Raw genomic sequence first — 15,583 nt, forward strand, 5'->3', positions numbered from 1 at the left:
GTCACTGGCTGCTGTGGGAGGTTTGGGGGACAGAACTGTGATTGGACAGAGCCTATGAAATATATTACTTTGGCTTTGTGAAGTGACCTCAGAGAAAGCACAGCATCTTCACAAAAACAACACAAAACCAACAGAAGGAAAGAAGATAACTGGAGACACTTATTCCTCTTTGGAAAAGAAGGAGTCTGCTGGCAATAAAAACGTTATCCACACACTAATTTTGATGCAGATGGGGAATAGCCAGCAGAGGAAATTAAGAAACAAGAAGCCCATTTTCATGCATGTGATTCTAGGAACAAAACCAGGGAGCGAATACAGGAAGCATGCAGGACAGTGCTGCCTAACAAGATTTTTTAAAAGTTTCCCATGGAAAATTTCAGCTAGTTTCCAGCTTGCAGGGCGTGTGTAAGACAGCGCACGGTGAGGAGCAAGGTGCCATACAAACTGATGGATTAGACAGATCTGCACCCCAAACAATGCAATATCCACAAGTTATTGACCTGCTTCAAGTCACCTGCCAGCGCCACCTGCCCTGCAAAAGGCTGTTAAATCAGTGCCAGATAAGAAAACAAGCCTGTGCCAATAGTGTCTTTAAAAGGTCACCATGACCCATTTGAATGAATACCAGAAGTACTTCGGGGTAGCCACCAGATGGCTCATACGAGCCAGATTCACTGACATGCACTGTAATGAAATCGCAGGTAAAACATGAAGTTAAAATAAATCATGTCTCTTTCCTTATATCACTAACTCTGCCTGAGATTACTAGCCTTGAAAGAATTTTAAAACTAACTGACTTTTCACTATTTGGTTAATTTTGAATTTCTGTTGGGAGGAGAATGTTAACTGTTCCTGGTCCCTGTCTAGTCAATTCACTGTCAGGGTCTTGCGCCCTAGCAAAATGCTGCACTGCCTAGAAAATGCAGTCTTGGGGCTAAAGCACTGGATTGGGGTGTCTGAGATGTGGGCTCAGTTCCCAGCTCTGTCACAGAGTGGGGTGCAACATGATCTCACTGTACCTCTGTTCCCAGGCTGTAAAACGGGGATCATTCTTTCCTACTTCAATCGTGGGATTAAGCCAATGATTTTTGGAAGACACACAGATACTATAGTGATGAGTTTTACAGAAGAGCACATACATTAAACAGATAAAATCGGAGGAATATATTTTGTTTTAAAAACTTTCCACTGAAACTGAAAAGCGTTAATGGATGCACTTTCATTGCACTTAGGTTTTGTGATAACCTGCTTTTAAGAAGCATACATTTTAGGACAAATTTGACCCAAGATTTGGCATGGCAAACTTACAACATGATGTTTTTTTGCAACCATTCTACGTAATGCCAGGAACAGAGATGTCATCACCAAGTGACTACAAACATTGAAAATAAATGCAAATTCCTCATAGGTTTATTCAGACATTGTCTTGACAGAAAACCTCTTTCTAAAAGAGAAACTGGAATGTCATCTGACTCTTTTCACTTCTTTCAAAGAAGCAGAGCCAGTTCATATATGGCTCCAGCTGGCAGCTGTAGGCTTAAAAAAAAAAAAAAAAAGCTTTTACAAGTCCCAGACTAACTGAGAGGTTTTTGGTTTTTTAAATTCACCAGGATTGCAGAATTTTAAACCACCACCGCCCTCTGTAGAAGAAAACGCAACAAAGCATGTAAAATCCTAGACATTGCAGCCCTGCGCTAGAGTGAGAGACCTTGAACATGAAAATGACTAGAAACCTCCTGTTAAGTGAAGCCAACTAATCTATTTTCATCATCCAAGATGAGCAAAGGACACTGCGTAAATAAACAGAATGACATGAGATTATTAAAAATGGTGATATTTAATAATCCAAAGGGTTGTGTGTTACTAATAGGGAAGTGTTTCTCAAAATATGTTTAACAACTTCACTTGAATCGTAAATACGGTTTGCCGTGTAAGAAATCCAGCAATGTGCTGCTTGTCAAAAGGGGCAAGAGACAGTGCAGGATACCATGCTAAACCACACATTTTCAGATGAACACTGCTTCCACGTGACCCGAAGAACCACACTAAATCTGCACTGGGCATGTCATGTGCCTGCATGCAGTACAGCCCTGGGGCCAAGTGAAGGTGCCTTCACCAGCAGGATGGAGCATGCACACAACAGACACTTGCATGCTGTTGCGCTATTCTGGAGCTTTTATTTTAATCACATTCCATTGATCCGCTACACAGCTTCATCCCAGACAGCCTTGCAGGCCTGCAGTTACCTATGGTACAGATCAAACGCAGAGTGCGTATGAACTGCTCAGAGCACTGGATCTTTATGCAGTTGCTCTGGGAGTGCAGCTAGAGTTACAATTGACTTGGCACTTCCTTAAGAAGCCCTGGCTGTGCTCAGGGTTTCAGATCATCCCATAAGGGAGAGTAGCACAATCTGTTTAACCTACAGGTTTTAATCTATTTTGGCCATTTTTGAGACACAGAGGATGATCTGAACCCAGCTTCCAGTGCAGTTTTAAATCATGGCAGTATCTGTAAATTAGCTTCGTCGTGCCAGAGTCTGCAGCCCATGCAGCCCCACCAATGCAGACGGATCAAAGTGACTACAGCGAGCACAGGCCAGACAGACAGGAAGTATTGTACAGGGCTAATTCAATGCACAGCAATGATGCAGGTGCATTAAAATCAGTAATTCATTGCCCAGCTGTCCACCTCCCCCCCCAGACAGAGTCTGTTGCAGGCCCCACTGAGAAGGATTGGCATCTAGATACCACAGTGACGCGCGCACTAAAAATACCCGCAACAGACTGGCAGGGTTCACATTCCAGATGACTAAGTGAGAGCACTATCCAGAAGCCTGCAGCATGAGCTTATGAACGCACAAGGGCGGAGGAGTCTATAGGGTTCCAATGAGCAGAACAGGGGCTGGCCAACTCAGGGAATTTCCCCAAAGGCTTTTCAATTTAGATTTAAAGGAAGAGAATGAAACCATGAGAAGGGGGATTAAAGCAAACCCAGAGCAAGAGCAGCTCAATGCCGGTTTTAAGCGCATAAGCTTCCTTATGTTCTTAAGCCTTCAGATTCCCCCACCCCACCCACCAGGAAGCTGTAAAAATGTGACAAACTCACCTGCTTTCATTATCCAGAAACACAGAGCCACTGCTTTCCCCAAGAGCTTCGCTGATGGGGGAGAGGCAGAACGGGGAGGAGAAGGCATCGGAATCAGAATCAAAAGTGCTATCCCTGCTCACATCATCAGCAGACAGCTCCAAGGAGCCCTCGTCCTCCCCCTGCTCTAGCCTGCAGTCCAGCCCTTCCTCCGTCCCCTCCACTGACAACTCCGATCTGTTCTGCTCATCCTGAGAACTGATTGTCGATAAGATTCCTGAGTCACTGTGGGCAGGCTGTGTGGGATTGTGGGTACCATCAGTTGCCAGGCAACACTGGGACAGCTTCTCCCCGTCTTCAGAAGGGGAGCCGAGGTGAGCCACATCTCTGACAAGCTGAGAGACAGACAAGATTTCGTCCTCTTTTGGGATTACTGCTTGTTTCGGATTGCTTGGGAAAGTCTGCTGGGCAGCGCCAAAGCCCTGAGTGTGGCGGCCACGCTTGCGGGGAGCTTTACGGACTGGGGAGCTCTCAGGGGTGATATAGCGCAGGGCTTCTTCATCCTGCCTCTGAATGCGAGAGTTTGGGACCCAGGCAAGGATAAGCGTGGTACCAAGTAGCTCATCTTTCTCCATGTACAAACATAAATAGCCTTCAAAAAAGCACAGGACCAACCAGTTAGGACTTAAGCTGTAGTCTCAGGACATTTATCAGCCATATTTAGCGCATCCCCCCCACATTGACTCAACTCTTGCCAATACAGCTGGGCAAAAGCAATCCAGTCATTTGGCAGATTTCTCCTCTGTCCACAAACAGACTGAGAAAATCTCAAACATTCGTCATTTGCAAATAATCCTGAGTCTGTAGATGGTTTGTGAATAGTCTAAATACCTTCTGGGCTGGCTAGCTACAGAAATCACATGCCATCATTTTGGTCCCCTGATCCGATGAGTTATGCAACTCATCAAGAGTGAATTTTGGATTACAGATGTAAGTTTTGCACTGTTGTCTAGTTATACCATTCTACGTGGAAGCTGAACACCGGCTACTCATTAGTATTTGTCCTAGCAGAACTAGACGGCTAGAAGAAGGTTCCTGGAAAGCAAACCCAAAATAGTTACACACACACAAAAGTTAAATGCAAACCAAATTTGCAAAATAATTATTTTGCAATATGAGCCAGAAGGAGATGCTCATTTACAAGGATACAAAGAGGTCCCATAGCAGACAAGAATGGGCAGAGAGCAGCATTTGGCTCAAACACAGCCCTATATTGACTCTAGCATAGGAAGCCAATATCAGGGTTTTGCTTGTCCCCAGACGTTTGCTGTGGCTGTTTGTTCCATCAGGATGGTGTGATGGCACTTAGCATCCCTGAATGAGTGATGGACAAGTGTTACACGTTAAACAACAACTCTGATCATCTCTGGGGATCTCAAAGCACTTTACAGACATTAATGATAACCCTCAATATCACCCCTGCCCCAGGAACCAAGGCAAGTACCATTTGCCCTGTTTTATAGCTGGGGACACTGAGGCACCAAGAAGTGACGTGGTCAGCACATGGTCACACAGTGAGACAGTGGCGGAACCCGGAATCCCACTGCTCCATCCTCTGCTCTAACCACCAAAGGGCTCCTTGGAAAACAGCAGATACATTGGTGAGAACCAATGGCGGCTCGGCTCAGTGGATGCCTTTCCTCAGTCCCTCCTGAATGCTGCCTTGTACTGGGTGGCAGAAGCTCTCTGATCCCATGCCCCACGGTCACACCCTTGCACTGCTCAGACTCAGATGCTACCAACCCCATGCAGACATGTACATGCGGACGCTCCCCGAGACAGATGGAAGAATGAGCAGCAAGTGCAGCATCCCATCACCTGGGTGATGCTCCCCAACACCTGGCAGCACCTCAGCAGGGTGGACGCATACATTGTTCTTGGAGTAGATAATCTCCCCATCCAGGATAGAGGACGAACCACCGCCACCACCGGGGTTTAAGGTCAGGAGGTCAGAGGCTTTTGAAGAGGCACGTCGGAGGAGTCGCCCCAGAGACATTGCCAGGGGAGTGTTTCCATTATCCGTCAACTTCAATCAGGAGCCAAATTCAGATAAAAGATCTGCCAAGAAGAGGGAAGAAACAGCATTAGGAGAAATGCAACATGACAGTTGCAAGACAGCAGCTAGAGCTTCCTGCGGAGGACAACACTGCTCCCACTCAGAGAGAGGCAGGGTTCCCCTCAGCTGCGACCTCATCCCTGTGACTCATCCGTGGACCTCCATGCACTTGGAATCAGTCTGATCATCCCCACTTCACAGAGTAGAAAACTGAGGCACAGGGAGGGGAAGAGACTCACCCAGTGCTACAACAGGTCTGGAGAGACTCAGAGCAGGTCAGACTCACACGGTGCGTAAGCTGCAGCAGCAGCTGGTGAGCCAAGCATCTAGGCCTGTCTGCACTGATGGAGCTCCACTGGTGTTAGCAACAGTCAGAAATCAGAGAAGCATCCCTGGTGCAGGCAGCGCCAGCGCTACGGGGTTGGAGACTAAGGTTTAAGTCCTCATCCTGGGCTCTCACTCCCTGGGATGAAGTGCTGTGGGGGAAGAAGAGCTATCAAGGGAGATGGGGAGGGGAAGGAGCACCTCGTATCACTCAAAAACACCAACTCAGAGTAACTCTGAGGGCTCAGAAAGCTGTCCCACATATTCCTCCTACGACAGCCACGTGGCAGGCTAGGGAATCCTGCAGGCTCTACCCAAAATCAAAGTTAAACCAAAGCTGTGAGATGAACCAACACTAGACAGGGAAATGACAGTGGAGGCAGACGCCCCATCCAGGGCTACGGGACCTTTGCTTGGTCCCCATGATGGCAGTACAAGCTAACAAGCATTCGCCTGGATTTCCTGACTTTAGCATAACCCTGACATGATTTAAACAGGGCTTTTGAGGGTGGCGGGGATGGGGAGAAGACATTCAACACACAGCAGGCAAATGGATTCTGGAAAAGAACATGGAACGCCATCCCTGGGCTACATGGATCCTTTCCTCTTTCAATAGGTAACAAGCCAGCTGTGGAATAGGATTCCCCCGTACCATAGAGTAAGCTTTGTACTGAACATGACACGTGCTCTTGTGGGGACTGGTAATGAGAAGCCATATCCCTAATCCAGATGGGACGCTCAGGCTATAAATAATTAAACAGACAGGCCAGGAAGAGCGCTGGATGTGCTGAAACACAGAGCGGAGTAGGCACAATGTAATCCCCCTGACAACTCAAAACAATGCAAAGGCAGGGCAGAAATGGCTCTCCAAGAGGGACCTTTCCCTGCCTTGGAGGCAGAGCTCCAGTTTTGGTTCCACCTGAAGCAGAGGGGAAAGCAGCTACCTCTGTGAAGTTCTCTCAGAGACAAAGCTGTTCCTTTCTGTTGACACTTCTTTAATCCCTAAAGGACAGGGCAACCTGACTCAGCACACACCAGAGATTCCCATCGCTTCAGCTTTAGGTGCAGCACCTGGAGAGATCAGCTACTGCATTCCACTTGCCAGCTGCCTGACACTCTGACCTGCAGAACAAGCAGTGGATGCAACCAAGAACAGAAAGAAAAGAAGTTCCAGGACAGTGAGAACACACACCCTGCCTTACTCGCAGACACTCTGCGCACTAGAAACACCACGGGGGCCTAAAGCGTTCACAGTACCTAATACTCAACAGCCTTCTGAATAACAGCTTCACTGGCTAATAACTGAAAAAGCACTTTGCCTGGAAAAGAAGGGATAAAGGCTGGCCTGTCTGCAATGATTTAACTTACCATGCACGCTGGAGACTCCAGTCCAAATCCCACCTGGGCCAACAGGACCTGGGAGTACTGCCAAGATAAAATTGTGGGCTTAGTGGCCACGCAGGAGATCAATATTCGATTCCCAATCTGGGAGACAAGGCAGCAGAATATTGGGATGCTACCCTGGCATCACCAGTGATGCTGGTTTATTGACAGAAGTGAACAAGAAGGGGCTGCTTTTTCTTCTCTGCACTGGAAACACAGAGGCGAAAGAAAAAAAATCCCCAGTATTTCTCAAATGGGAGAGTAAAAGCTGCAGGGAAGGAAATATTGTTTTCCAGCTTCTAAGAGCTTGTCACAAAAGACAGTAAACAAGACTCCGAAGAGCAGCCGACAGTGCCTTTTTACAGGAAAAATGGTAAACCTTTACTGCAAGTTTCCTAGCTTATGTCTGCTTGAATCGCCACCCCCGCACAGGCAGCTGGCGCTCATCAGTCATCAACAGGACTTGACCGAGACGGATCGACACTGCTCTGTGCTGAGCCCACTTGGCTCTTCAGGTGAAGGGGTTGGTTTGCAAGCCCTTCTTCACTCTTTCACCTCATCGTAGGCACACTGACCCTAGTGCTGCACACACCTTCAGAAACATCCCCGTCAGGTACGTATCATAAAGGCACAAGCCTCAGAGTGACAACACACAGCCTGGGGCTCTCAGTACTGATTCTCCTCCAAGCTGTCTTAGAATGCAGTAGATAGGCGGGAGAGTCTTTTGCAACAATTGTAAACAAAAAATAGTACCTCCCCATCCGGGAAAAGGAAGCGGAGGGAATCGGGGGGGATGTCTGTAGCTATTTCCCCGTGTCTCTGTAAGAAGTTACAAAAGAACATGGCTGCACAGGATGCTGAGGGAATTCACAGCAATAATGACATTGAGCAACTGTCTCTTTATCAGAGGAGCCGAAGCTCTAACACCCCTGGCGTGGAGACAGCTAACATGTATCACAACAATTTAATAGTACATACAGACGAACCAGCTTGTATCCTGTCTTGGGGGTGGATAGGCTGCCCCTCACTGCGTGTTCTATAAAGAGAATGGGCTTTAGTTGTGTCTGTCATCTCACCCAAACGTTAAATACTATCTTAAACATACAGAACTGTTTGAGTGAGATATGAGATCAAGGCAGAGGCAGCTGAGTCAGTGAAAGCATCTGAGAAACATAGGGAGAGGACTCCTGCTGGAGGCAACAGATAGAGATGCCGCTACTCCATGCACAGAGCAGGAGTTCCCATGCTACACCACTGCAGCTCTGAAGGAGCCCCCAAGAAGATTGGAAGAGGCCCACGCCTTCGTCTCGCTCAGAAAGAATAAAGCAGCATTCGAAGATCAAAAGTTGCTCCCTGGGAAATGAAATGGATCTAAAATGGAAAGAGCTGCATTGATCCTAGCTGGCAGCTATTGCTCCATCTCTGTCCATGCAGAGTGTGTTGGGAGTGGAAGGCTCAAGAATGAAGCACTGGCTCATGAGGAAATCTGGGCTGGTGCACTGGGCATGCATTGCAGAAATGCTGCATTTCAGATACCACGAGTGGATGGTTCACAGGGGCCCGGTAAGGAGAGAGAAATGATTTCACTTCCAGGCTGCTGGTTCTATTCCAGCCCACGCTGGCAGTGATCAAGAGTTATCCAATGGTTGTTCCATGTCCTACATAAAATGAGGTTGGTGGGTCTCAATCTCATTCCCAGTAGACAGGTGCTCACATCACCGAAGCTAACAAGCAGCACAACAGTTAGCAGGCTCAGCAAAGAGGTCTAGGACTGAATGCACTCTGGAGACTAAACTCTCTTCCCCTTGGGTGGGTCTGCCCACCACAGTTGGGTAGTATTGGGGAGATTGCACTACCGCTCCGTGCCTTGCACTGTCCTGGAGATGCTGAGAGGAATTCTGTCTCTAGGGTTGACAAGCCAACATTAGAGTTGCATCTTTAAAAAAAAAAAGATGGTACATTTTGGATTAATCTTATGTTTTTGTGACCGTGGGAGATTATTCCAGCGTAGCAACAGCTAACATTCCAACAGGAACCAGATCACCTACCCTGCCCTCTGGAAGCTGGAGTACGGAGTTAGCTGATAAGCCCTCGCTGCTGCCTGCCAGTTTTTATTAAGCGCACACAGAAAAGATCTGTTTGCTCCCACTCATCACCTATTGTCAGACTCCTTCGCTGCAGCTGCTGGGGCCTTTCATTCAGCCATTGGTTCCTTCTTTAGCCAATGCCAGGGGGAATGCCATGCAGTCACTCAGTTGCTAACCCCCTGACGTCTACATCAGTTGTCCTCTTCACCAGAAGCCAAGCACAGCTGCTGCCAGCAGAGTCTCAGACTGCTCTAACAGCCAGCCACTTAGAAAGGCCCTTCCCTTTTCACAAACTTAAACAATGAGATCCTGGTGAGGGTTGGCAGACCACACCCTCACCTTGGCAGATTTTCTTGGACCAAACCCTGCTGGCTCCATTTGCCCAAACTTTCAGTTCTCTGATAAAGAAGAGAAGTGCAGGGTTTCTGCCTGGGCGTGGCAGAGGCTAAGCATATATGTTAGGGTGTGTGCAGTGTCACACAGCAACAACCACAAGAACAGTGCTTTACAGACACACAAGCTCCTTATCACAGAGCTGACAGTCTAGATAGACAAATTCAAACTAAGCGTGGGGGCAGAGAGGTTACAGCTCGAAAGCCAGCTTGCTGAGCAGTTGTGCGCACGGCAATGGATCCAAGGGGCGATTGTTGTTGTTTCCTTTTATTAACACAATACTTAAAAGTAATACGAATCAAACAACAGGGTTTGGAAACCAGACCTGGCTGTCCTGGGGATCAGCAGGGGGTGCCAGAGCTGTCAAACCAGCATTCGAGGTGCACTTGAATCAGACTATCTACCTAGCAAGCTACTTATAAACAAATAATTTGGCATTTCCCCGATCAGGTGGAACTCTTGAATTTGATTTTAGTACTTTGTCAGCACACTACCGTATTCCACTCCAGAGATCGCCAGGATGCTGCAGAAGTTATCCTCTCAAACTGCCAGGGAGAAGGGAGTGTTAGTTTGTGTTGTACAAAGGCAACACTGAGAAGGCAGAGTGACCCAGCGACCACAAATAAGAACCCAGGAGCCCTGACTGCCACTCCATTCCCACTTGTGTGGGCGACCTTGAGGAAGTCACTGTCACTCTCTGACCCTCACATTCCCCAGACGTAAAATGTGGACATTGATCCCTCCTTTGTGCTTTGAGATCTACATGTGAAAAAGCTGATTACTAGCAATTTGCTTGAGATATTTAAAATTAGACTAGCCAAAGCTCTGGGAAGCTATGCTGCACAGGGCAATCTGAAGTAGTCCTGGATTGTGGGGAGAATGAATTAGGTCACCAAAAAAAAAAATCTTTAACTTCCAACTTATTGGCAGCAGCAATAGTGAACCAAGTCCACAGTTAAGGAAAAGGGCAAGAGTTATTATGAGCATCACAGTGAAATCCTGGCCTCACTGACACCCAGAGCAAAGCTCCCAATGACTTCAGAGTGGCCAAGATTTCACCCTCCATGAAAAAGCATCTCAGCCCAGAAGAAAGAGTGGCCAAGAGGTTCAGCACCCTCCTTGGACAGGCCTAATACCCCAGGTCTGAGTGTCAGATGCAAGAGAAGAGAGAAACTATCGCCCGAGCCAGTCTTCACTCCCTGCCCTATCTGCCTCGACACAAACAGCGAACATTAAAAAAACCAACCCACTCCTTCCGCATCAGAGCTGAATCTTCCATTAGTAGAACTCCCTGTGCTACACAGTAACTGAACCACCATTTGCAGAGCATGCTCCTCTAGCACATGCATATAGCCCAGCCCCGGACTGGGCATCATTTCCTATATGGACCTTTGCAGCACTCTTACAGTCTGTGCTGTTCATGTTTGACAGCCTTTTTTAAGTGCCTGCCAGCCATATCCTTATAACTGCTCCAGTACTGGTCTCCTAACAATGAACATCTAAAAAATTCCAGCAGTGTGTTCTGATCACTAGACGAATAAGTCCCCTAATGCTATGCACATCAGACCAGAAGGCAGAAGCCAAATGGTAATTATTTGAAACATTCTCATCACGTGACAGGCTGAGAGAAGACAGGGCTACAGCTAGCAAGATGCTACTTCCCTAGTATATAGGAAAACAATATTTTCCCCCAGGTTGGCTCTCAGACTTTATGCTGATCACACAGTGAGATGTTGAATGAATGGAATCAAAGATTTTTGTCAAACCCTCCTGGGGTCAAAATCTGCCTTGGAGTAAGCCCTCTGATTTCAATTACATGAGCTCTGAATCTGACCCTAAACTAATTACTAGGACTGTATCTTCCACACACTGCAATTTGGAGCACAGCAAGGGAACCTGCATCCTAGCTACGGAAACTCACCATCAGCAGAGTAACCGACCAGCAGCACAGTCTTCTGGCTCTCAAACATTAATGCCATTTGAGAGAGGAGCACACACAGATGGACTTTCCTCATGATCAGTCTTAATCACTGTATGGATAGCGCAGCCAGGAGCTCAGGGCAAAACCCATTAATCATATGCCCCAAACACGAAGAGGCCTAACCAAATGACTTTATTGGAGTGGGGATCCTACAGGGGGCTGACAGATGTGTATTCAATCACTTCTGATAAGTGGAGAGAGAAACTTAGAAGCCACCTTTTATTCCACTCTCAGTCTGTCTTGACCAAATAGACTTGCCACTTCGTCTCAACTTCCTGCCCCTAAACATCTCAAAGATGTAAGTGCCTCCCTTAGGTAAGATGAGCATTCTGAGACGACATTTTCCTCCCTGATTCAGGCCTCCCATTTGCCTCCTTTCCTCCCACTGTCTGCAGCCTTGGCATGATTCATAATGTTTCTTCCACACCTACTAAATACTCAGCACTTCTGCTCAAAGCATTCCTCAAACACTAAGCTACACAACCCCCTTCTGAGGAAGCCTCAGCAAGCATCACCCCATTTTACAGATGGGGAAACCAAGGCAGAGAGGTTAACTCATGAACTCAAGGCCACAAAGGAGTATCAGAAGCAGAATTAAAACTTGGGAACTCCTGATTGCTGGTCCCATTTCAGATCACAATGCCTTGAGTGGTTGCATACCTGCATATCACTCTCCACGTTTCCTACGCACACCATGGCCTTGATTTCACCCCAGCTGAAATTCTCATCCATGCCTCCATCTTTCCTTGTCTAAGCTATTGCAATCCATTTCTTTACACTCTCTCCAAACCCAGACTCCGATATGCAAAGAACACTGCTACCCCTGCTTTCTCACACCTACGAACAAAAGTGACCATATGGAATGATTTTCAGACAGCTCCACTGGCTGCCCTGCATGGACTGCTCCAGCCTTACTTCTCTCACATCAGTCTCCTCTCTTCTGTCTCACCACAGTGAGTGCAACAGCCTTCTCCTCTGCCGCACCTGCCTCTCTGAATCTGTCCATCTCATCAACTCTCCACCTATTTTCAACTGTCATCTCTTCTCCCTGCCCCCCTCCCACATTCTTGCCTACTCCTCTTAATTTCTCTCTTCGTTGGCTGACTTTTTAATTTTATAACTATTCTAGGTAGATCTATGAAGTGTCTGGGAATGAAGTCTGTATGAAAGACACTATAAAGCATTATACTGTAGGAAAGAGCTAGGTTTAGTCCTTAACAAATTGAAGGAAATTCTCTCAAAGAGAGCATAATTGCTTAGTCAAAAGCTCACAACCTGGATAAGCTTCACTGATTCACATCAGTGACATTTGGAACAACATGAGTTTAACACAACAGTTATCTTCCCCTTCAACAACTTTCTTGCTTTTTTTAACTACTAATTTGTTTGTGCTAACAGTTAGATTTTGCCCAGACATTCAAGAAGACATGGTCCTTGCCCCGAGATGCTCATGTTCTGAGGAAAGACACACAGGTAGACGGAGAACAGGGGAAGAAGAGTTAGTTTACTGAGTGCCAATGTTATGATGAGAAGTAAAACAACACTCAGTCCCTGCCCCAAGAAGTTTGCAGACCATAAAGATTTTTCATGATGCTAGATGGAGCACTTATATTAATCTGTAATGTTTATTCCTTAAAACAATCTTCATATCACAGCTGCTAATAAAATTGCAGCAACTGCGCGTGCCGAGACCGCTGCCTATCATGCTGACCAGTACTGTCTCATTGTTTCCTTATGCTCCCGCATCTGTATTCATCTATTGTCTCGTCTTACATTGTAAGCTCTTTGGTGCAAGAACCATTTTTTTCTTCTATGTTGTACAGCACCTAACACAACACTAGAGCGCCTAGGCACAACGGTAGTATAATAAAGTCTCAAGTATTGTGGCTATTCAGGGGAAAATTATGTTGTTCAACTTAATTTAATAGGAGAATTTTAGGGGTTGGCCAGTGGCTAGTTACTACTCCAAACTGCCATAGGAGAAAGTCGGAGTACTAGGCCAGGTTCAGCTTTTGCTAACAATACAGGACAGCACGAGGGACAGGAAAGCATCTTGCTTAGTTATCTTCTGGCTGACTCAGGATCGGTGTTGATGGATTCACAGTGGAATCCATCAGCTAGCCAGTGGGAGGACAGCAAATATGAAGTGTAGGGGACAGAGTGGAGAAGGGAAGGAGAAAGAACGGGAAAAAATGGAGGCATATTCAAGGTCCCAGGTGGAACACAGTGCTTCCTTCTTTTCCCTTCCCACTGCCTTTCCCACTAAGAACAAATGGGGGTGGGAGAACAAAACACAACATGTAATTAATATGCATTTTAACAGCTGGCTTCTGAGCCAGGGACCCAGCTGTATATTAAAAGGATCTCAAAAATGCTGACAGCACATGTTACAAGATTCATGTTTTATAGACTCTGGACCTAACATTCATTATTCATCACATACAAATTACCAAAACAAAAAACAAAAAAAGATAATTCCCTCTTGCAGCAGGGATGGCACTGCTACATAAAAACACAAGTAGGCAGAAAAAACTGCTAGTTTATTAGCTACAATGTAACATTTACAGATGGCATCAAACCTTTCACAGCAATCATGCTATTTTAGTGTAGACTTAACAATAAAGACAAATTTTAAAAAGATTGTGTCAGAGAGTCATACACACAGAAATAACTAGAAATTAACTAACAAAATTGTATCCTCAGAAAAACTGGCTTTCCGGGCACTGGTGCCCGCTACATATTGCCAGATAATTTGGGGGCACTGAATCTCCCATTTAACTACTGAGAGATGGGCTAGAATCCCAAATTCATTCCAACCCAAAGTTCTGTTTTCAAATAGAATTGTTTTAATTATTAACTCATTATCTGAGCTTATAAAAAACAGAATTTTACAAATTGCTTGGTCCTAGGTAGGTACCTGAGATAATAGGAATCTTCATTGCTTACTCTGAAGCAGAGTGACCAGATGTTCCGATATTAGGGGCTTTTTCTTACATAGGTGCCTACTACCCCTCACTCCCTTGTCCCAGTTTTTCACACGTGTTAGCTGGTCACCCTACTCTGAAGCAAAAACAAAAAACCCCAACCATACATAGCAAAAAGAGGAGGTGGAAGCATCTAAGAAAGCCACACAAGGAAATAATCATAAGTATAAAGTGTGCACCTAGTAATGGGACAGAAGGACTAGCAAGTGTGCAGATACCATCAGGGAAGAGACCACACTAAGTGGAGAGTAGGAAGACAGACAGATTCAGTAGGATTAAGAGACACCCAAGAAGAATCTCAGTGGGATTTAAGAAGCAAGCACATGACAAACCCAAGACACACATAAGAACGTCACCCCCAGAGCCTAGACACCCTTTAAACACACATTCCTTGTGCTCCTTCATAGCAAAAGGAAAACAGAAGCCCAGGGCACCTGGATCAGGCACGCTTCGGGGGAGACACATTTACACAGGGCTGCCAATGAGATCCGGTCTAGTAGAGACTATTCCCTTTGTGCAACTGCCAGTGTCCCCCCCCCGGGGCGCAAACCTCACCCCCTCCAGGGTAGAGTTTCTTCATCTCCTGCAGCCCCGCCCCTCCAAGACACCGCCTCCAGGATACGGATACGGATAGTCCCCGTGCAGCCCCCACCTCCAGGATGCAGCCCCTCCTGCAGTCATCCCCACCCACACAGCACAATCGCCTGCTCCGAGATACAGCGCCCCCGGACGCAGCCTCCTTCCCTCCCTCCCTCCCAGCCCAGCCAGCGCCCGGTCAGCCCCGCTGGGTTGCTGATACCCACCCCGGCCCCAGGCAGAAGGGCCGAGACCGGCCGCTCCCTCCTACTCCGTCCTGCAGCCGCTGCCGCCGCCTTCAGTAACGTGGGGCCGGGCCGCCCGGGCCGGGTGGAGGGGGGGGGCGGGGCGGGACAGCGGGGGCGGGGCCACGGGAAGCTCCACCCCCACACCCTCCTTCAGCCCCGCCCCCTCCCGAACCGGCGCCGCGCGAGCCCGGAGGGGCAGCGCTCGGTGTGAGCGTCACCGGCCGCCATCCCGCCGGGAACCGGCGGGTCACACGCCACCCCCCACCTACTTCCGGGTTCTCTTCCACTTCCGCGTCGACAAGAAGACAGCTCCGCGTCCCACCGCTGACAAGAGAGGCCTACCCCGCCTCCCGACCCCCTCCCCTGGAGGAGCAGCCGGCCGCCGCAGGGAGTGGGACGGCCCC

The 15,583-nt window shown here is 47.5% G+C and overlaps 1 protein-coding gene across 3 annotated transcripts in view; it reads right to left on the minus strand.

Moving 5' to 3' along the window:
* Positions 1 to 15,197, minus strand: part of TBC1D16 (TBC1 domain family member 16) — a 37,897-nt gene extending 22,700 nt beyond the window's left edge. The window contains exons 1-3 of one of the 3 annotated variants that reach the window (XM_067547208.1): positions 15,159 to 15,197; positions 4,966 to 5,205; positions 3,109 to 3,739 (exon numbers count right to left, since the gene is read on the minus strand). In XM_067547208.1, the coding sequence (XP_067403309.1) occupies positions 3,109 to 3,739; positions 4,966 to 5,143 (809 nt within the window). In that variant the 5' untranslated portion in view covers positions 5,144 to 5,205; positions 15,159 to 15,197. Of the gene's footprint in view, positions 1 to 3,108; positions 3,740 to 4,965; positions 5,206 to 15,158 lie in introns of those variants that run through there. The other 2 variants (XM_067547207.1, XM_067547209.1) reach the window with 2 other exon arrangements.
* Positions 15,198 to 15,583: the final 386 nt, after the last annotated feature.

This window comes from Emydura macquarii, unplaced genomic scaffold, assembly GCF_026122565.2.
Source record: "Emydura macquarii macquarii isolate MOO-44397 ecotype Brisbane River unplaced genomic scaffold, CSIRO-AGI_Emac_v2 contig_1230, whole genome shotgun sequence".
In the NCBI taxonomy this organism is placed as follows: domain Eukaryota; kingdom Metazoa; phylum Chordata; order Testudines; family Chelidae; genus Emydura; species Emydura macquarii.